This window comes from Vulpes vulpes, chromosome 2, assembly GCF_048418805.1.
Source record: "Vulpes vulpes isolate BD-2025 chromosome 2, VulVul3, whole genome shotgun sequence".
NCBI classification, from domain to species: Eukaryota; Metazoa; Chordata; class Mammalia; order Carnivora; family Canidae; genus Vulpes; species Vulpes vulpes.
Window position 1 is genome coordinate 156,942,100 of NC_132781.1, and position 22,385 is coordinate 156,964,484.

Below are 22,385 nucleotides of genomic sequence, written 5' to 3' on the forward strand. Positions count from 1 at the left end.
ACTTGATCACCTTAGGAGCGTTTCCCATCCTGCCTCTCTCCCTGTGGGAGCTCTGGGGACAGTAACCCCTGGATATCTAGCTGAGAAAAAGGGTTGGGTGCCTAGGTGGCTCAGCGGTTGAGCGTCTGCCTTTGGCTTAGGCCATGATCCGAGAGTCCTGGGATCAAGTTCCGCATCGGGCTCCCTGCCTGGAGCCTGCTTCTCCGTCTGCCTGTGTCTCTGCCTCTCTCTCTGTGTCTCTCATGAATAAATAAATAAAATCTTTAAAGAAAAAAAAAGAAAAAGGGTTGGAATCCTGGCCCTGCCACTTTTTCCGTGACCTGGGGCGAGCCTCTTTGAGTGTCCTGGGCCCCCCCTGGGGAATGGGGATAATTATACCTCACTCTCAGGGCAGAGTTGTGAGCATTAGGCAACTGGCCTCCTGGCTGTTTCTAGAACATCCTAAGGATACTGCTGCCTTGGTGCAGATACAGCTCCTGTTCCCTGTTCCTGGAGTCCCCTTCCCCTGTGCACTCGCTGCCTTCCCATTGCTGTCACCTTCCCTGACTGGTCTTGTAAAATAGCAGGTGTCACCACGATGGTCCCTGCCCCCCGACCCCCCGCTGTATTTTTCCTTATAACTCTCTCACCATTTGACAAATAGTAGTTTATGGTCCAGTTGACTCCCAAGTTGAATGTTGACTCCATGAGGGCAGAAAACACATGTGACGCATAATACCTGCACATGTAACAATGACTGGTCATTTCCCTCCTCCACCGGGTGCTTCTCGGAGCCACTGTTAATTGGGCCCGGGCCCTGCGCCAGGCTCTGTGCCCAGCAACTCCGTCTCAGCTCCATGAATCTCATAGGGTCCCCATCGCAGCCTTGTCACTGGTCAGACATGAGCTGCAGCGACTCGCCCAGAGCTCCCCAGCTGCAGGGTCACGGAGCCGGGCTTCCACCCAGGTTACTCCTGCCCAAAGCTCCCACTGTGCTACCTCCAGCATCGGGTTAACGAGATCACAGCTTTTACCCAAATTTGGGGTTCGGACTCTACATTTGACAGGAGTGAATGGATCAGATCGTAGGGTGGTTCTCAATCTTTTTGGGGGGCACCCCTTCCAGCTCTCTCTTCTCCTGTGATCGGTTGATTATAACCATTCTCACTGCCCCAGAATGACAGGTACCCTTTGGCTGGGGAGCCCCAGAGGCTAACTGGACACCTCAGGGGTGGGGTAGGGAGCAGAGGGTGGGCCCAGGTCCTGGGCTATCCCTTGACTCTCTGGAGGCAAGTGAACAGGATGTTCCCTGAGGCAACAGACATTCCTGGTCGGAGGTGGCAGGCAATGGAGATTTACCATTTCCGGTAACCCGAGTCCCTGGGAGATCAGGTCTTCCCTGCCAAGGACATGCACCCCTGGCTTGCCAGCCCTGCCCTTTCCTCGGCCTTGGTCTGCCTGCGGCTTAGGACCTGCTTGGAGGGACCAGCTGTAAGTCCCAGAGGTCAAGACCAGGGTCTCAGGGCCTGATCAGCCCCAGCTTAATGCCACCCTCCTGGAGTCCCCAGCCTTGGGAAAGGAGGGGAAGGAGGTGACGTGATGGAAGGAGAAGGGGCCTGTGTCTGCCTCTACCATCGACTTGCCAGGACTTGTCTTCTTGGTGCTTCCATATCTTTTCTGAGCACCCGGCGCTTCTCTAAGTACTCTCCGTACACGATCTGTCTTATCCTTCACACACATGATCCAACTCATCCTTTTAACAGCACCTGAGGGGAGGGGGTGTCACTAAAATGAAGCTAAGGGGGAACTGACCCAGTGGGGTGTATCACAGAATGGGATTTGAACTCAGGCTCTTCCATACTGGCTGGTCTTCCTTGAAGTCCTTCCTTACCCTCTCTGGGCCCTTTTTTGGCAAAAGAGAGAATTTTGGGCCAGGTGATCCCTCCTAGCCCTGGCAGCCTGGGACCCAGGAATCTGTTGGAAAGCTTCCCAGGCAGGTTTAGCGTGAGCCTTACCTCACCTGGTAGAGGGGAAGGGGGGCAGGCATATCAGGAATTATTCTTCCCCAGGGTTGGGGGGTTGGCGGCGGGTTTCTGGAAAGCTCATTCTCTGGGCCCATGAGCTCTTGGATGGGTGGGGGCGGGCGGGGGAGGGAGGAAGTGACAAGTTGTCCTGTGAAATCTTCACCGCGGTCTTGTAAGGGGGTCATTTTTATTACTGTTTTACAGACTGGAAAACAGAGGCTCAGAGGGGTCAAGTGATTTGCCGAGGGCTACACAGCTAGGCAGTTACCAGGCTCAGGGTGTCTGGTCAGCTCCAAGTGCCATGGAGTGGCATGTGACCAACACACATTTCCTAGGATGGCTTTGATTTATGAATAAAATAAAAATAGTCTTCCTGAAAAACTGTGACCGTGCCCGAGACTTTGAATACTTGTGGCTCCAAACTACATCTCCCAGGCTGCCTCTGACACCTGGAAGTGGCCCAGGGATCCTTTGTTAAACTGTTTCTCCACATTCGCCTTGGAAAATATGGCCAGGCGTAATTATAGGGATGCAAGAGTTCAGAGGAGGGAGAGCCGCGTGGGCTGCAGGGAACTGGAAAGGGTTGGCACTGTGCTAGGAGCAGGGCTGTGGGACTGAGAGGGGCCTGGGGTGGGGCAGAGCAGGACCAGGTCCACAGGCTCCAAGAAGGCTCCCTGCAGGGCCTGCAACCCCCGGCCATTTGCCAGGAATGGCACGAAGCCTCTCCCGGGACCCCCTGCCCACTCGGCCCTGCCCATCCCCCCTCCCAGCCAGGGTCTCTGGGGCACCCAGGCTCCAGGCAAGGCATCCTCGGCCCACAGACCTTTGCTCCAAGCCCTCCCTCCCCTGCCCAGACTTCCCCCAGGAACTGGGTAAAGGGCTACAGGAATGAGGCCTGAGTCCTGGCCAGTGGGCCCAGCAGGGCCAGGGACCCTGGGATTTGAGCAGTTGGCAGCATGAGGACTGAGATGACCCCAGCCCTGCTGCTCCCAACCCCCTCGTGCTGTGCAGCCCTTGGCCCCCGAGGCCCCAGCAGCTGTCAGCAGGGAAGGGTGATAGAGAAGGGCCAGAGGTGACTTCTCAGCCCGTCCCTTCTCCCCCTGCTTGGACCAGGCCCAGAACTCTTACCAGCTGTTGTCAGCAGCTGCTGAGCTTTGTTCCAGAGCCAGCAGTGGGCACCTCCCTCCTCCCGAAGGACATCTTCCCACCATCCTTCACAGCCACTGCCCCTAGGGAGAGGTTGGGGCTAATACGGAGGACAGGGTTGCATCCCTGAGTTCCTTTGATCCTACTAGCATGGAGAAATAGGAATTAATGAGCCCATTTTTACGGAAGAGAAAACAGATCCAGAGAGGCCAAGCTACTTGCTTGAAATCACACAGCTCTTGGCCCAGTGCCTACCCCATTGCCTTTCTTTAGACCGTGTTGTGTAGGACAATAGAGACTTTGAGGTTCCTGGGCCTATCACCTTGGCCACTTAGTAGCTTGAGGACTCCAGGCAAGCGCTTTTTTTTTTTTTTTTTTAAGATTTATTTATTTAAGTAGTCTCTACACCCAGGATGGGGCTTGAACCCACAACCCTGAGATCACAAGTTGCACACTCCACCAGCTGAGCCAACCAGGCGCCCTTCCAGGCAAACTCCTTAACTGCTTGGAACGGAACTCTCATTTTCTTGCTTATAAAATAAGAATAATACCTACCTCTTAGGCTTATTGAGCAAACTAAAATGAGAGAATCAATGTTAAGTACTTAGCATATGGCCTGGAGTGTTCTAAGTACCCAAATTGAGATCTAGCAATATTATCCTCAAGGACTGTTAGCCACCTGTGCACCCAGCACCGTGGCTGGCTCATGGGGGTTACAGACACATTCCACAAATATTTATACCAGCCAATAAATATTTATTTGGTACCTACTGTGTGCCAGGTGCTTGAAAAAGAGCAGAGACAAAACAAACAAAATTCCCATCCTTGCTTACATTCTATCCCACGTGGTGGCTGGGGAGACACAACTTCATCTTAACCACAGAAGCCGCCAAGCACTTTTATACACACTGCTGTATTATCCACGTTTTCAGACGAGAAAATGGGCTGAGATCACTGGCGGAGCAGAGCCCAAGACCCAGCTCTCCTGAGGGTCTTGAGCAGTGGTCCCGTGGGCTCCTTAGAGGAGGTGACACTGGTGCTGCATCCCTCAGGGCCTCAAGGCCTGGCAGGAGAGGTTGGGATGCAGCTATCACAGTCTGGGCAGCAACAATTTCAGGAAGGTCTTGCCTAGGTCAAGGCTTCTTGTTCCCCAGGGAGGAGGCCCAGCCAGAGCTTTAAATACCCCATGCAGCCCAGAATAGCCCCCATTGTCTTGGCCTGCAGCGGGGGACCCTGGAGGATGCTGAAGGAGGCTGATCCTGGAGCAGGAGGAGGTCTTTCCTATATGGCAGGGGTGGTGTTTCTGGGCAGACTTTTCCATTTGGCTCCTGCAGGAAAGGCTGCCTGTGGGAAGGGCGGAGCGCTGCCTGGTTCTGCGTGAGCAACGTGCTGGCTGACGGGGGAGCTCCGTGGGTGGGGGACTCCCAAGGAGGGCTGTGTGCCTGAGTGAAGGTGCTCCTTTGTGCGCCAGGGACGTGTGTGCATTGGCCCACTGGGCCCTCCGCTGTGGGCAGGCCTAGCCATGTCCCTTGCCTGGGGCCTCCTGGCACCCTCTGGTGCTCTGGCTATTTTGGGCACTGGCTGTGTTCACGTTTGGGGAGGGATGGGTAATCCTGCCCAGGCCAAGGATGCTGAGGGCATGCTCTGGACGGCCATTCCAGGCTCCTGGATTTTCAATGGCTGTAGCCTCTGCCCCTGACTTCAGCCTCAAGGGGTCCCGGTCCGTGGACCCCTACGGGATGTCAGCTCCACTGGCAAGGGGGAAGAAGGGCACCAGACAGACCTTGCCCTTGAGACATTCTCTGCTCTCGGTATCAGGAATAGTTGTGCTTCCTCTAAGCAACGGGTTTGTTTTGATCTCATTGGGACATGGAATCCAGGGACTGGTCAGGTTTCCTTCCTCCCATTGGCCACTGGAAAGCTCAGAGCCAAATGAATTGTTGCTTTCCCAGACCTCCAGAATTCAGCACATACTGTCTATCTACTCACCTCCCTCCAGACTGTCAGCTTGCTCTTGTGAGCTTTTCTTACGTATGTTTTTTTCATTCTCTCCTGCTATTATGTGTGCATCTTTGTAAGCAGCTTTGAGTTTTTCTGGAAGAGGGTGTCAGGGGAAGTATAAATAGATGATGATGATGATGATGATGATGATGATGATGATGATGATGATGATGATGATGATGATGATGGGGATGACGGCAACCCTGTGCTGGGCAGTTCCCTGCAGGCCACTCCTTAAGGCTTGGATCTCACTTCGTGATTACCTCTGCGAGCCTCGCCCTCTTTGCCGGTGGAGGCATAGCCTAGAATTCTAGAAACCTAAGGTTTTGGGATTTCAGTGTCCTAAAATGTCAAAGGCAGAAGGAACCTTTAGGATCATTTAAGTTGAGAACTTTCAAACTTCTTAATGAGCAGTGAAACCCTTATGCCAATCAAAATAATAGTATTTTGGTTAAATCTTGCAATATGTTTTGAAAAGATTTATTTATTTTATTCAGAGAGAGAGAGAGAGAGAGAGACTGAGAGGCAGAGACACAGGCAGAGGGAGAAGCAGGCTCCATGCAGGGAGCCCGACGTGGGACTTGATCCCAGGTCTCCAGGATCACACCCCGGGCTGCAGGCAGCACCAAACTGCTGCGCCACCGGGGCTGCCCAAATCTTGCAATATTTTGATAAATAACAGCAAACATCGGACGTTCACTGGGTGCTGGTGCTATTTGTAGCATTTTACATTTTTGTCTTATCCTTACAACAATCCCATGAGGTAGATACTCTTAACAGGAACAATCATGCCCATTTTACAGATGAGAAACGGCGAGGCATGGAGGGGTTAAGCGGCCTGCACCCAGCTAACCAGGGGCCACACCGGATGTATTATGTGGAGGGTCCTAATATAAAATGGAAAAAGATGGATTTGTTTTCACTGAAGCAAGTATTTGGGGGAGGGGGCCCAAGTTCTATCTGTCCCCCCACCCAGTCACCTGCTGTCTGAAGTGGTCCCCGAGGCGCCGAGGACGGCCTGGAAAGCAGTGTTCTAGGCCTGCTTCCTCATGTAACCGAGGGAGCCCGAAGCCTGGAGAGGGGAAGGGGCTTACCCCGACGGTGGGGAGAGCTGGAAGCCCTTCTCAGTCCCTCCCGGCCCACTCTGCCGCCGGAGGAGCGCCAACAGCTGAACTTCCCTGCAGAGACCTCAGCTCCCACCCACTCTCGTGGGTGCAGGGACCCTGTGACCTTCTGCATGGTCGTCAGGGTCCAGCGTGACCAGGCGCTGGGCCATGCCCTCTGTCCCCTCCTACAGGACTCATCTCCCCAGAGGCCAGGCTGCTGGCAGGGAGGGACGGGGCGGCTTCTGATTGGCTTTTCTCAGGCTCTGACAGTGTTTCTCCCCGAGGAGAGAAGATACCCCTGGTGTCACCTGGCCTGCCTTTCCTCGACCATCATTGCGTGGGACCTCGGGGCTTTCTGTGTTCAGAGCCCCCTTTTCAAAACCCCTGTGACCATGGTGTCTGTGGTGCCAGCGGTGGTAGCAGTGGTCGTGGCCGTGGCCGAGGCTGTGGCAGCAGTGGTGGTGACGGCGGTGGTGTCGCTGACGGGCTCTATCTCACATCCAAAGCCTCGCTGAAGCAGAGCTCGTTGGCTGCTCGACCAGGGAAGGTGGTAGGTGCGGTGTGGGTGCCCCCAGTATGTGCTCCGTGGAACCCTAGTCCCCTGAGCATGAAGAAAGGGTTCTAAGTTAAGCACGTTTGGGAAACAGTGAATCGTTGCCCCCTCCTCCCGTCATGGTGTTCGGGACACTGAGGACTTAGGGAACCAGCTCACCTTTGTGTCACCAGCCTGTCCCAGGTGTATTTGTCTGCAGGACCCTCCCGCCATGTCCAGCGTTACTGTGCCTTGGATTGGACATTAGTCATGAGGAAAGGGGGTGGGACACTTCAAAAGGAAGGGGCCCTTCCTTTTATTTCCAGCTCTGTGCCCCCTCCACCAGGCCTGTCCTCAGGCATGGGCTCGGCCCTGCCGGCCCCTTCCTCCCCCTCCAGGAAGCAGATGAGGAAAGCCCTGGGGGGCAGGGGGTGCTGGCCTCCTTGGCTGCAAACTGCCGTTCCAGCCTGTTTTTTCCTGTTGCCGATGCCCACGGGATCAAGCAGGAGTGGGATCACCGAGGCCTGGGGGCCGGGCTGCCTTGTGCAAGGCCCTTGAGCTTGGGCTGTGGCCCCGCTCACCTCCGAGATCCGCACCCAATCCCTGGGAGCAGGTCCCTGCTCAGTAATGGGAGAAATGGGCCCCTGGCTGAAGGCTCAGGCGTCAGAGATGGCAGGAGGAGGTCTCGGGCAGTACAGAGCTTGGGAACCAAGGAGGGGTCGGGCTCCTAGTCTTGGCTTTTCCAGCTCTTGACTCTGGGCAAGTGGTCTTCCCGAGACTCCGAGTCTTCACTTATAAACTCCACCCCTTCATTAACTTAAAAAGTGTCTTTGGGCAGCTACTCTGTGCCAGGTAATATGACAGTGAGCACAATGGACAGAGTCCCTTCCCTTTGTGGCACTGATGTTCTAGTGGGGGTGACTGATGATAAACAGATAAATGTGTAAATGTGGGTAGAATGTAGGTGGTGAGGCGCTAGGATGCAGGACAAGGGAAGTGACAGGGCTAGTGAATAGATGCTGGACCTGGGATATGGCCAGGGTGGGTCTCTGTAAAGGTGGCCTTTGAGCAGAAACAAGAAGAGGAGGAGTGGGCACATCTGAGAGCAGTGTCCCAGGTGGAGGATGCAGCAGGTGCAAAGGCCCTGAGGTGGGAGAGAGGTGTAGTTGAAAACTATTGAGATAAATGTGACAGGGAGTGGGGAGAGCACAGGAGGGGAGGAGGTTGGAGAGGCGTGTGTGTATGTGTGTAGGTCACACAGGACCTGGTCACCCTTCGTAAGGGCTTTTCTTCTCCTCCTTTGATGAATCAAGACTAATGGAAAGGCCTAACCCAGTAGGTTCAGGAGGTGGTCATTGTTGTAAGTGGTGTCTCATTTCAACCAAAATTTGTGGAACGGGATCCCTCCTGTCCTCCTGTAGGCCTGGCACTGTGCTGGGGGCTTCATTCATGAAATCTATGGGTGGCGACCCCAGAGAGGATGGGCCGGCCCAAGCAGTCGGTGGGGCCTGGAAGGCCCACAGACACTCCAGCACTCCGTGGCAGCAGGGCCTCCTGGGTGCCAGAGAATCTGAGAACCACGCCGGGCTGCAGGCAGGAGGCAGGCACGTGAACACCGCAGGCGCTGTTGGCACCAGCCGTGCTTGGCAGATAGTGTTCAAGCCCTGGGGACCTTCTTGCTGGGCGGCCCAGCCCGGAAGCCGTTCCCACTGGGCCACCCCCACCACCTTGGCCGCACCTGGCACATGGGTGGGGGCGGGGGCATTTCCCCGTGACTTCCTGCTTCTTCCGTCTAGGCTGGCAGGCAGCTCATCCACCGCCAGGGGAGGCCCATTCTTGGGGTGTCTGTGGCGCGGGAGGAGAGTGCAGGGACTCTGGGGGGACCGGGGTACTTGGGTGCTGTGACTAGCACCGTGACACCAGCATAGTCAAGGGACACTGGTCTTTGGGTGGAAAAAGCCATTCAGGGCTGGTCCGTTGATGGTGCTGTGTCCTCTTCCCACCTCTGGGCCTGGGCACATGTGCCCCTTCCTTCTCCCTGGGGCACGCCCTCCACCCCTTCTCCACCCTACTTAGGTGAGAGGGTCTTTCAGACCCAGCTGAATTGTCCTTTACCCCGGAGAAACCTTCCCCAAACTCCCACCTGCCTCGGTCACTGAGGGGACTGTCCCCTGGGCCCTCCCAGCCCCCGCCCCTCTTCTGTAGAGTCCTCCATGCACTGTATTTCATGCTGCATCTCCCTTAGGAACACAGAGCTCTATGTCTGTTAACTTCCCTGTTTTATCCCCAGGACCCAGCACATAGTAGGTGCATGGGAAGTAAAGATCAAAGCAACTTGAATTGAACCTTCTAGGGAAGGTGGGATTGATTATCCTTTCCTTACTGGGGAGGAAGCTGAGGCTGCCCAGAGATGTAGTGGCCAAGGCGGCCTGGAATCAGGGTTATCCCAGTAAAGTCTGCCCTCTGCCCCACTGGCTGCATCTCTGAGACTCATAAAGTGCTCTCGCTCGACGGTGGTGGTGGCAGCCCTGCTCGGGTGCAACCGCAGCTGCGTGCATAGGGACCTTGAAGGTAGAGACCATGTCAGGTCCACCTGGTAAAGGGTCAGGTCGACCTGGTAAAGGGCCAGCCAGTTTTCTGGTCACCCTTTCCAAAGCAGATCACCCCTTATTCCCCTTGCCTCTCCCAATAGCCCTGGGCAGTAGGCAAACAAGGGACCTCTACCTATTTCATCACTGAGGAACCTGAGATGTGGAGGGAGTGTTATCCATCTCAAGGAGGATGTTATTCAGAGTCCCTTTTCTCTTGGGACAAGGTATTATGGTCTCAGTTTTATTTTAAAAATTTTTTAAAAGATTTTATTTATTTATTCATGAGAGACCACATAGAGAGGCAGAGACACAGGCAGAGGGAGAAGCAGGCTCACTGCAGGGAGCCCGATGTGGGACTCGATCCCAGGACCCCGGGGTCACGACCTGAGCCAAAGGCAGACGCTCAACCACTGAGCCACTCATAAAAAAAAATTTTTTTTTAATTTAGTTGAGAGAGAACACATGAGCAGGGGGAGAGGGAGAGGGAGAGGGAAAAGCAGACTCCCTGCTGAGCAGGGAGCTCGATGTGGAGCTCCATTCCAGGACCCCAAGATCACGACCTGAGCCAAAGGCAGATGCTTGACCAAATGAGCCACCCACAGGCCCCGGCCTCAGTTCTAATGCTGGGGAACTGAGGCTCAGAAATGCAGCTTTTGCTATGTGATCTTGAGCAAGTCCTCACTCTCTCTTTCTGAACTTCATTTTCTTCTTCTGTCAGAAAGGCTAATTCCCACCTTGGGGTTGTTGAGCAGGTCCGCTTGTTCGTTCTCGCATTCTGTCTGTGACCGCAGGTCTTAATTGAGCACCTAGTATGTGTTTTCTGTCTTGAAGATGCAGCAATGATCAACACAGATGAAAATCTCGGCCCTCCTGGTATTTTCACATCAACAGAGATGGCTGGTGTGGAAGCCTAGTGCATAGAGTGGGGTCTCACTGCAGTTTGCTAAATGGGAGGGGTGCCAAGGGGCTTGTCCAAGGCCACATGGTGAGCTTGGGGCAGAGCTGGGACAAGAGACCCCAGACCTCTGCTTTCCCTCAGTGCTCCGACGTGGCCCTGGCTGGAGGACAGACTTTGCGGGTCACAGGCCTTGGGATGGGAAGCAGGGGCTTGCTGGCTGCTGTGCCACCAAGCTAGCAGAGTGCAGAAGCGGGGGCCCTGCTTTCAAACTGGATTCCCACTGCCTTAGCTGTGTGACCTCGGGGAGGTGAGTTCACTTCTCTGAGCTGCTTTTCTCATCTGTAAACTGGGGATGGTGGGAGCGGGGTTGGCCGGGGACCCGTATCTGGTTTATGGGGTTATGGGTTTGCACGAGGTAAGCCTGGTGAGAGCCTTATCTTGGCACCCACGTCCAGTGAGCGCTTGCTGTGCCTCCACTATTCTCCTTATTTGGGGGGTCATGCTTCTTTCTGGCCAGCGGGCTGGCGAAGCTCCTGCACCTTGGAAGCTTGAGTGTGGGAAGCTGGCTGGCCTCCCGAGTGGCACGGGCAGCGTAGGCATGCCAGAGGAGGCTGCGGCCGCCTCCTTTCCGGCCCGGCGCCCCTCTTAGCCTGCCAGGGGATTAAAGGCCTTTGGCCTTTGTGTCGGGCTCACCCGCCCCTGGCAGTTTGCACAACAAAGTGCTGCCCTGACAGATTCCTTCCCCTTTGCCGTCTGCTGCCCATAGACAGGGCACTGGACAGTCTGGGGGTGGGGCAGGGCACCTTGACCCTGTATCTGGGGGCCTGGGTTATCGCAGAACCAGGGAGCATGTGTTATGGGGTCACCTGGGAGCCTCTATCGTCACAGAGTGGGAGTGGGAACTTTTTGAGGTCTGGGTCTTCTCTGAAGATTTGGGGACCGTAGATGGGGGAAGGGACACTGAGGCAAAGTCTGTGCTGGCAGGAGGCAGGTGGGCAGGCAGGGGCTCGTTTGTCTCCCGCCCCCACACAGTCTCTGGATTTTGATGGAGTGAGCTCACTCCAGCCCAGATGCCTGGAGCCCTGCCCTGGGCAGCTGCAGCCACCCTGGGGACTGCCGTGCTCCAACCTTCCTGCCCAGCTGCGGGGGTAGTGGTGGGCTCAGCCCAGGCCTGGACCATGAGGAGGGGGCGATGGGCCGGCGGCCCGAGTCATATGTGAATAACATCTCTGCAGCAGCCCAAAGTCCCCCTGTGGTCCCAGAGTCAACCTCAGAGCAGGCAGTTAACTTGAGCTTTGGCACCAAACTTTGTTGTCACCCCCGACCTGGGAGCCACCCCACTAGCCCGCCCAGAGCTTAGGCAGCAGTGCCAGGCCCTTCCCTTCATCCCAGACCTGGAGGCTGACCCCGGGCCTGAGCCCATGCCCCGCACCCCCACATATCACCTGTTGTCGGTACCCTCCCCTCACCTCTACTCTGTGTCCCCTGCAGGGTACTAATTCTAACGCTTACTGAGCACTTACAGTATATAAGGCATCAAGCTGGGCTCCTTACACGCCTTCAACTTCGTTCACACGGTGATCTCTGTGATCTCTCTCTTCTCGTCTGCAAAATGGAAATGATAATGCACCTTGAAACCCGCGAAGCTGCTTTGGAATCCAGAAGTTTCCAGATAGGAGAAAGGTTACAATAGAGCACATGAGAACACTCGGTGGAGTCTGGGGCAACGCCCCTAATGAAACACAGTAATATTGCTGCAGCAAAACATACAACTCCTCACCCCTAAGTGGAGTAAATAGGATGTTAATAGCTTCCTGTCAGTTCAGGTCAGGACTTGGCACCAAATGAGCTTGTTATAAACTCATTTTAAAAAAGAAAACACTCTCAGTTTTCAGAGCTCTTTGCATTTCCCTTGCTACAGATGAGGGTTAATAGCCCTGCAGTGGCACCCCCACCTCACCTGCCCCCCAGTTGCTACGAGGATTAATCGAGGTGGTCCACACAGTGCTGAGGACAAGGAGGATACGGCCCGGAGAAAGCCCTCCGTGGCATCGGCCCATCCCTGTTGTCCTCACCCTCCTGCCACTTTCCTACAGCTTTGATTTTAGCAGCACAGGAAACTCTTACCTGCACACATGCCCTGTGCAAGACCCACGATCCTCACTTAAGAAATCCTTCAAAAACCCCAGACCTGATATCCTATATCCATAGCTGCACCTCCCCCTGTACCCCAAACTTTCTCTACCTTCTGTTCCCGTCTCCAGTGGCGATACAACCCAGCCTCAAGGAGCTGTCTCCCAGAAGTTCCCTGTCTGTCTGGTATCCCGCCTGTCTGGGTCCCCTCCACCCCCACCCTCCCACCCCCCAATGAGGGGCCACTGTGCCCACACCCCTGCCCCAAGCAATTGTTCCCAGTGCTTGAAAAAACAGTCCTTTGGCCTTGCCTTGTATGAGTCAGCTGCTTCCACTTCCCCCATCAGGAACCTGCCAGGTCTGGAAAATCCCCCTCTCTGCTTGGCTCCTTCCTTTCTGGCCCGGGTCTGCCTTCTGGACCCTTCCTCTTTGGCCCCGCCATCCGGCTCCAACGCCTGCCTGAGTACTGCGTTCCTCTGGGAGGAAGCCGGGCTTTCTCATTGCCGGAGATGGCTGGAGGGCAGGAAACCTGGGTTCTATTTCTGCCTTTGACCTTGGAGCCACCAGTGGCCCTCCTTGGGACGTTAGGCGCACACTGCACGGGCTCAGGCCGCTGGCAGCTCAGGCATCCAAGGGCCATCCTGGGAGCTACTTGGATTGGGGATGGGAACCAGCCAGCCCTGGACATTCTGGCCCTGCCCCCTTGCTTAGGCCTCAAGGCCAGCCTGGAGGCTCGGCCTTAGCCCTGCCTCTTTCCTGGTCGGCAGGCGCAGAACCCAGAGGTCCTGGGTCTATCCTGGCTCTCTGCCACTCACCTGTGATCCTTGGGCAAGTTACATGGGGAAAGCGAGGTGCTATTCCCTTCTCTGTGAAAGGGGGCCTTTCACACCTGCTCAGCCACCTCAGGGGGTCGTTGTCAAGGTCCAATGACACCAAGATTGAGGAAATGCTCTGTAGACTGTGAAACAGCACTGCGGTTAAATGGTTTTGCGGAGTGACTCTCGGTGACCTCAGCCGGTTCCGACTCAGTGGCAAAAGCTTAGACATTAGAACTGAATGACCAGAGAGGTCAAATCCCAGTTCTGCCACCTGCTAGATCTTCAGGCAGATGACCTGCCTGCTCCATGTCCCCATCCCTGCCTGTAACCTGGGTTAGCATTCATAAAAATCCTTAAAGGGGTGCCTGGCATATATAGCAAGTGCTCAATAAATGTTAGTTCTTTCTATTCCAAGTAGATACCGGACTTTCCAGATCTGAATCAGAGTTCCCTTCTATGGTCAAGTCTCAGGCTCCTTTGGGCTCTTTCTGGGAGCCTCTTTCCGGTCTGGCTCCATCTCCCCTCCCAGATGTGAAATACAGCTGCTAGAACCTTTTGATCTTCAGCTTTTCACAAACGAAGTCTCTGCCCTTGCTGGGTTGGCCCTCGCTACAGGCCCTGATCTGACCCCAGGGCCTTGGGCCGTGGGGAGGGGGCTGTAAGCAAGGGCAGGCTGGCATGTGGAAGGGCCCATTCCCTGGAGCCCCTGGGGTGGGAGGTCTTCTATCCGGGCCGACGTGCTCTGGATTCTCCCACCCTTCTCACTGCAGATGTGTGTTCCTGACATTTTTTCCAAGTTGAGTCTCACTTTGCTATTTCCTGTCCAGTCCCAACACCACCACCTCCCCCCACCGGCTCCAGGCCTGGGAGAAGCTCTCTGGACCTTACTCACCACCAGAGTTTTCCTTTCCAGACATCCGTGTCTAGGGGGTGCTGGGAATCTCTATGCCCCATGGCCTGGCTTGCACGGGGAGGAGGAGGGAGTGGCAGTGACACAGAGGAGAGCCTCCGCAGGTTGGGAGGATGCAAGCCTGCCCCTCTAACCCCATCAGCCCCTATGTTGTGCCCCTCTGCCAGTCTTAGCCTCGCACTTTCCTTAGGTCACTCAGGGCCTGCTCTGGAACTCCCTCCCACCCAGTGGAAACATTGCCCTCTACCTGCAGCAGGGAAGAGAGTAGAACCCCTCTTAGGGACTGATCTTGTGGTTCTTAGCTAGCAAGTGTCAGAGTTCTCTGAGCACATGCCACTGCATCCCTCCCACCTGGATGAGAGGGACCCAGGAATCCGTATTTCTCATCAGCTCCTGGGGAGCCTAAAGTTCTCGCCTGGATACAGACCCAGTGGGCATGGCCCAGAAGTCCACTGGCCACTTAGGAGTGGGGTGGGCCTTTGCCTTTGTGCAGAGAGAGGGTGGGGAAGGAAAAGGAACAGGAAGGGGGGTTTGCCCATGGATGGGAGGGGAAGGGGCATTAGGCCACGGCAGGGGGTAAGTTGCAGGCAATGCAGACCTTGGCTTGGTAGCCCTGCAGACACAAAGGTGACCAAATGGCAGCCAGTCCCTGCCCCCGGAGCTCCCAGCCTAAGAAGGGAGGTGGCATGTAGACTATGGAGGGGCAGGTGGTACCTGCAAAGCAAATCGAGTTCAGGAAGCAGCTAGATTATATGGGTGATAGCATTTTTGACCATTCACTCAATTCATTCATTCAAGTACTTATTGAACATGGGTTGCTGAGAGGGTAGAGGTGACTTAATCACCATCCCTGCCTTTAGGATGCTTCCACTCTAGTGGAGATACAGGTGATTAGAGTGTGGACCCAGGAGTGCCCAGAACCCAGCCTGGGCACAGAGGGCACTGTGACGGCCAAGGGTCAGGAGAAGGTCCCCCAGAGAACATTGTCTTTCTTTTTTAATTTAATTTAATTTAATTTAATTTAATTTAATTTAGATTTTCTTTTTAGTCCTCTTTCTTGAGGTGCAAATCACATGCAATAAAATGTACCCATTTTAAGTTTACAGTTCAATCATGACATGTATATACCCAGGGAACTGTCACTCCAAGAGGTTCTCTGGTGTCCCTGCCGGGTCAGCCTACCCTATCCCTGGTCCCAGGCAACTAGTGACATTTCTGTCACTGTCGAACACTGTCCCATGCCACACCCCAGAGTTTCGTATCAGTGGGGTCACACAGTATGCAGCCTTCTGTGTCTGGCGTCTTTCACTCATCGTGTGTGATTGAACCTCAGCCGTGTCGCTGTGAATATCAGTAACTTGTGCCTTTTTTTTCCTGAGCAGTTAGAAGAGGTGACACTTAGCTGAGTTTTGGAGGGTGATTTAGCCAGAAAAACAAAGGGAGGAAGGGCATTCCAGTGGAGGGACTGGCACGAGAAATGGCCAGAGGCTCCCAGGGTTGTGGACTGGGTGAAGCTGGGCGGTGTAGCGAGGGGGAGAGACTGGCCGTCTCATTGTTTTTCTTCTCCTCCTTGGGCCTCTTTCCTGCTGCCATCACCTTGTCTAGCCAGGGAGGGCTGGGTCTGGTTTTCAAAAGCGAGACCGTTTCCTTCTGGCTGGGCTGGGCTCCCCAGAGAGGGCTGAGGCCAGGGCAGGGCCTGAGACACGCAGGCCAGGTTATCTGGGGCTGGACGTGCACTACGGGGCCACAGCAAATCCATGCGCACTGTGCTTAGGGGCTCTGGGGTTCCCTCGGTTCCCCGGGGTTCCCCCGGGTTGGTGTTTTCCTCTGGGTTATCTGATAAAACTCCTTTGGAAACATCTTGATCTTGTCGAAGGGGAGGGAGGTGTTCACCACCCATCCCCCGACCTGGCCACTGGGGCCCTTCTGCCCTGGCCTGCAGGGTGCGGGGTCTCAGCAGGCCCTCTGTGGAGTGGGAGACTGGGGTGGAACTTGTGCTGGGCTCAGCATCAGCCCGAGGTCATGCAGAGTTGACACCACGCCTGTCCTGCCCCCATCCAGGCCAGCTCCTGGGCTCCACCCCCTCTGCTGTGTGCACAGATGAGCTTGTCAGTGTGGCCACAAGTGCCAGAGCTAGTTGTCCAACATGGCTGGAATGTATTTCCTGTGGCTTGGAGCTTTGGAAGCCAGACAAAGGCAGAGAGGGGTGGCCAAGATGGCCCGGTGGGAAGCTGTCATTAGAGACAGCAGCTTTGGTGGACTCACCCTGTCCATGCTGATCCTGGCTGCCCTTCCTGCCCTGTGTCCCCCAATCTTTGCTGGCCCAGGTCACCCTGTACCTGCCCATGTCCCCGTATGATAGTGAGTAGATACTGCCTCATGTCTTGGACAACCTTTGCCTTCTCCAGAGGAAGAGAAGTCTGTCATCATTTACCAAAGTGATTTTAATTTTATTCTCTGTTCATTTGAGGATTCATTCAGACTCCGTGAATTTGCAGGGTTGGTCTCTGAGGCCTCCAGGGGCTAATGGGGCTTTGGGGAAATGGAGTCAAAAATAGTGGTTCAGCCCCAGCCTGACTCTCTTAGCCAGACCACATCTGACTTAACCACTACAGGGATTTGGGGTGGGACTCTGGGTCCCCCTTGTAGTGAGGGGAGGGGTCCTGGTTTGGGCAAGGGGCTGGAGATTGTGACCATCGGCTGTGTGAACTCCCACAGGTGACCCACGGGCTGCGGGCGTATGATGGCTTGTCTCTGCCCGAGGATGCAGAGACAGTCACAGTGGGCCGGGCTGGCTGGAGCTACTCAGACCTCTCTGATGACGAGGACTTGCTGGCGGACGATGCCTCTGGAGGTGAGCAGAGGGTTCTGGTAGTAGGGAGTGGAAGAGGTAAGGGGGTATAGGATTCTTCCCACTGGTCCTTAAAGAGGCTCCAGGAAGCTTGCCCCAGGGGATGCCTCAAGAGATGGCCATCCTAGGCCGTGGTCCCAATGACTCCAAGATCCTCTGTTTGCAACCCATGTGACCCTGGGATGCTGACCACTCCTCTGCCACTGCTGTGTCCTCATAGCACAGGTGGTTAGGACCGACGTCCGGGAGATGGCAGACAAGGCACGGTAGGGGACAGTTACTGCCCCTTTCTGCACCCCGTCCTGGCCTCACCTGGTGGCCAGTGTGACCGGGCCCCTCCTGCCCCACCAAGGGCAGACGGTCAAGTCCCTAGAGTGTGTGGCCTTGGCCCACACCCTCTCCAATGGAGGCTTCCGAGCTGTCTTTTACAAACCAGCCTCCTTAGGCTTGGGAGGAGGCAACAGTTCTCTGCTTTATGGCCTTGCCCACCATGTGCCAGGTGCCCCGAATAGCACCCAACTCCCAGTAGATACTCAACAAATACTGATTGCTGCCTAAATCTCTCTTCTGCTTGCAGATGGCCTGGGGAGTGGAGACCTGGGCAGCGGGGACTTTCAGATGGGTAAGTTGCTGAGGGCACAGGCCCCCCTCCTCACCCCTGCAGAAGCCCCAGAGGTCTTCCCCCCACAGAGGTCCTATCACCAGGGCTGAGGGCCTCAAGGGCTTCGAAGACCTGCCATGCAGGTGGTCTCATACTCCCTGAGTGACAGTCTTGTGGCCTGGTTGGCAGGTCCCTGCAAGGTAGGGGATGGCCGGGCTCTGTGACTTTGCCACGGGGACAAGGCATAGGGCAGCAGGCCGGAAATGCCCAGTTGTAATAGGTACTGGAAGCCAGACCCTCAGCATTCAAAGCAAAATTCTCATCTCCCAGGGCAGCTCAATATAAAGTCCTTCCCTAGAGCCCTTCTTGGGGATGCAGAGCTGGGGACCCCAGGCAGGGGTGGGCAGGTAGAAGTGCTCTTCAGCTTAGGACATTGGCACAGGCCAACAGAGCTGGCAAGGGATGGAGGTAGCCTCGCCCTGGACCCAGAAAGGACCCTGCCATTAGGTTGGGTCACCTGCTGGGAAGCCAAGGGTTCCTGGGTTGGGGAAGGGAGCTGTGCTTGGTGGAGAGAAAAGAATCAGGCTTCCATCAGCTGCTTGCCCTGCCAGCACTCTGCACGTTGGAGCAGCAGCCAGGCCAGTGCTGGGACTCAGAGTCCCCGCTTCTTCCCACCCCAGTAGAGAGTGAACTACGGGTGACAAAGCCCAGCAGCTCCATATGCCTTCTCTGGAAGCCAGCGCTGAGCACTCTGTGGTCTGGGCCAAGGGTGGAGCTCAGCTCAGGGGGGCCACTGGGCATCCGCGCTGTGTCTGGTGCCGCCCACAGTGGTGGACCTGCGCCTCCCCAGAGATGGAGTCACCCCCCTTTGACTGATGCATCAGGGGCATCCACCTGCCAGAGGGCAGTGTCCTGCCTGGGCAAGTGCAGACAGGAGGGTTGCCCTCAGGTGTCCTGGTCCTGACTGTGACCTCCCAGCCTCTGGGGCTCAGGTCCCGCCTGAAGCTTTTCCACACGGAGGTCCTTCCAGGGCTGCAGGATCGGGGGCGGGGCAGGGGGAGGGTGGGAGAGCTGCCTCCTGCTGAGGCCCTGGTCCAGTCCATACTGTCCATTTGGAAATGTCTATGGCCTTTCCTCTGAGGCTGTCTACCGTGGCAGCCGGCCCTCTCTGAGGAGTCTTTGCCAGCCCACCTCCCCCGTGAGATGCAGCTGTGAGGGCAGGAGGGGCAGAGGAGGGGAGGGCGGGGAATGGGGAGCAGCAGCTGGGCAGGGCCTGCTGGCAGGGCAGAGGCCTGTGCTTGTGAGTGGAGCCTATCCGTGGGAAGACACGGAGTCTCAGACCTTCCAGGCCCGGCCCTGGCACCGACCTGCCGCCCTTGGGGCAGGTCCAGGCAGCTGGGCCGAGGCTGAGGCCTGGAGGCACCCGGAGTGTTGGTGTGCCCACTTCAGTCTTGCCCCATAGCTGTGCCCTCTCTGTGCTGGCCAGCAAGGGCCATCCTGACGGAGATGCAGCCCACACCCTGGAGTCCAGGCGCTGAGATGGTGCCACCCTCCCCTCGGGCAGGGCTGTGGCTCCTACAGCCTCCACCCCAGCCCAGTCCCACTACCCTGCGATTTGTGTGCAGATACCCCAACCTGATGGACAGCCCCTGGGCCTGACTCTCCATCTCTGGGACCCCTGCCCACCTCCTTTCACCCAATTTCTTTGCATCTCTTGCCTGGCCTGCTCTGATACCTGTCTGGTCTCTCGTGCTCCCCTCCTCCCCCTCCCCTGCCTTGGTCCAGGTCTCTCTCCTTTGTCTAAACTCTGTGTCTCTTGCTTGGGGGACCCTCTACGTGCCTTGCTGTTCCTCCTGGCCACTCTCTCTGTGGCCTGCAGGCCCGGGGCTACCGTCCTATGGCTGGTGAGGAGTCTCCTCCCAGTAAGTGAGGCCAAGCGGCCTAGGTGGGGGGCTCCCTCTGTCTCCCTCCCAGTTCCCTCTCCCCGCTCTCCCTGTCTGTCCTTTCTCCCTCTCCCCTTTCTCCCCAGCCTCTACTTTGTCACACGCAAGGCTCCGTGGCACTTTCTTTTTGAGTCTGGGGGCCCTGCCGGCCCCTGCCCAGGACACAGCCAGGCTCCATCTGGGTATCCAAGTCTACGCACAGTGGGCCAGGACCCTGGGTGTCCCCCCACTTCAGGGATGAGTGCAACAATCCCTCAGGGAACAAGGCCCTAGAGGCTGCAGGTGACTTGTACCCACCTCAGGACTGGCTGATGCTGGGCCCACCCAAGGATCCCAGGGGCTCCTGGGGCTGAGGCTCGGGGGGCATGGGTGTGGGGTGGAGTTCTGTTGAGCAGGGAGTAGGTGGGATGGTCCGCTCTGCTCCAGGGTTGGGCAGAGTCAGGTGTGTGTTTCCCACACCCACCTGGGCGCAGACAGCTCCGGCCTCCTGTCCCTCCAGCCTCTGGCTTCAAGTGAGCTGTCTGGATGGGGTCAAGATGAAGGCCAGCAGGGAGAGGACTGGCCAGGGTAGGCACCCAGAGAGCACACCCACCCCAGGGAGCTTCACTCACTTGCAGTACCCTCTGCCCCAGGGGCTGGTTCTTGGAATAGATAGGGCTTTACCTTCTGCCCTAAGCCTCAGACACTGGCCGCAGGGAGACAGTTCAGGGTAGAAGAGGGAGGGTGCTCGCCCTGACCTACCCTGGGTCTGGGAGAAGGCCGGGGTGGGGTCAGGCTGCAGGGTCCGAGCCCTTCCCAGGGCCTAGGAGAAAGGGGCTTTGTGGAGCCCCAGCCCCCTCCCCCAGGAGCGGGCACATTCCTGGGCAGAGGCCCGGCCTCCTCGCCCGCGCTGGGCCACGGGGCTGAGGCCAGGGGCTGGGGTGGGGGACTCTCAATGGGCCTCTGTGCCTGCTCACAAGGGGCCTCTGTGGCCGAGCTCACGGTCTCCACGCTCCAGCCCACAGAGCCCCACCCACCCGGCACCCAGGAGCCCAGCCCAGCACTGTCCCTGTGTTCCAGCCCAGGCAGCGCTGCCGTCACAAGCACCCTCTCTCAATGTAGGAGTCCACTCCTGCCTCATCCCGACACCCCAGGGGTTGCTTAGCCCAAGCCACAGAGGGAGAGGGTCCTTGCTCGGGGGCGTGTGCACCTGCGGGCCTGCCAGAATGAAGTGGAAGGGGGACTGGCCTTGTAGTCCGGCCCAGCCGGTACCGCTCCCTGCTTTACCAGCCTCACCCTGTCATTGGTCACCTCTCTGAGCCCGCTTCTGCCTCAGGGACTTTGCAGCTGCTGTTCCCTCTGTCCAGAAGATGCTCTTTTTCCAGATGCTTCTCCATGGCTCACTCTCTTCCTTTGAGGATCCTATTTGAGGAGAGTCCTTCCCTGGCCACCCTGGGGAAGAGCAACCTACCCCTACCCCAGCAGGCCTCTCCCACAGCCCTGACTCTCTCCCCCTGGTCCATGTATTCTTCGTTCATTTATTTCCTTGCTCCCCCCTAGAAAGTGATCTCTGTGGGGACAGGAATGGGACAGTTCATTGCCATATTCTCTGCCCTGAGAACACCACCTAGAATGTAGTAGGCCCTCAACATAGACTTGTTAGGGCAGCCTGGGTGGCTCAGCGGTTTAGCGGCACCTTCGGCCCAGGGCGTGATCCTGGAGACCCAGGATCGAGTCCAGTGTTGGGCTCCCTGCATGGAGCCTGCTCCTCACTCCGCTGGTGTCTCTGCCTCTCCCTCTCTCTGTGTCTCTCATGAATGAATGAATGAAATATTAAAAAAAAACAAAACAAAACATAGACTTGTTAAAGATTTGTTATAATAAATGCCTCTCTCAGATGAGAGGTAATAAAACCAAATTCATCCCTCGGGTTTGTTGTAAAGACCAGAGACCATCACTAAAGCTAACCCAGGCTGCCCCTAGTATGCACTTGGCCCTGTTATAAGTACTTTACATTTCTTAACTTATTCAGTCCTTAAGAGAACCCTCTGGGGTGGGCACTGCTATTATCCCCATTTGACACCGAGGCTCAGGGAGGTTGAGTACCTCGCATGAGGTCACGGGGCTAGAAGTAGGGATTTTACTCTAGTAGCTAAACTTTTAACCACTAAGCTACACTGCTTCTCATATAGTGAAAGCTCATGTTATACGGCACCTACTATGTGCCAGGCCCTGTTCTAAGCACTTACACATATTTAGACATTTGTAACTCATTGCTTTGGCATTGATAATTTACACCTAAATTCATTTTTCAAGATTTTATTTATTTATTTATTCATGAGAGAAACACAGAGAGAGGCAGAGAAACAAGCAGAGGGAGAAGCAGGCTCCCTGCAGGGAGCCTGATGTGGGACTCGATTCCAGGACCCCAGAATCACCACCTGAGCCAAAGGCAGACGCTCAACCACTGAGCCCCCCAGGTGCCCTGAATAAGATTTAATGCAGGGATCTCTGGGTGGCGCAGCGGTTTAGCGCCTGCCTTTGGCCCAGGGCGCGATCCTGGAGACCGGGGATCGAATCCCACGTCCGGCTCCTGGTGCATGGAGCCTGCTTCTCCCTCTGCCTGTGTCTCTGCCTCTCTCTCTCTCTCTCTGTGTGACTATCATAAATAAATAAAAATTAAAAAAAAAAGATTTAATGCATAAAAAATCTTGCATATTATAGGTGCTCGAGTAACTGTGTGTGTGTCTATGTGGATGGACATGCACACGTACATACTAGTCTATGTATTCCATAAGCATAGGATACACGTTGATTCAGCATCTACTCCATGCCAGGCCCAGGTTCTTAGCCCAGGTTCTAAGCCCTGCATG

General features: G+C 56.0%; 1 protein-coding gene and 1 long non-coding RNA gene across 14 annotated transcripts in view; one reads left to right on the plus strand and one right to left on the minus strand.

Annotated features, from left to right (window-relative positions):
• Positions 1–22,385, plus strand: part of HSPG2 (heparan sulfate proteoglycan 2) — a 98,735-nt gene that overhangs the window by 16,406 nt on the left and 59,944 nt on the right. For all 13 annotated transcript variants that reach the window (XM_072750847.1, XM_072750838.1, XM_072750840.1 and 10 more), the window contains exons 2-3: positions 16,857–16,992; positions 17,567–17,611. In XM_072750847.1, coding sequence (XP_072606948.1) covers positions 16,857–16,992; positions 17,567–17,611 — 181 coding nt within the window. The remainder of the gene's footprint in view (positions 1–16,856; positions 16,993–17,566; positions 17,612–22,385) is intronic.
• On the minus strand, positions 10,150–12,602 carry LOC140597997 (uncharacterized). Its single transcript, XR_012000119.1, has 3 exons — positions 12,523–12,602; positions 11,801–11,882; positions 10,150–10,289 (listed from the first exon to the last, which is right to left on the minus strand). It is a non-coding gene; the product is annotated as an uncharacterized lncRNA (long non-coding RNA).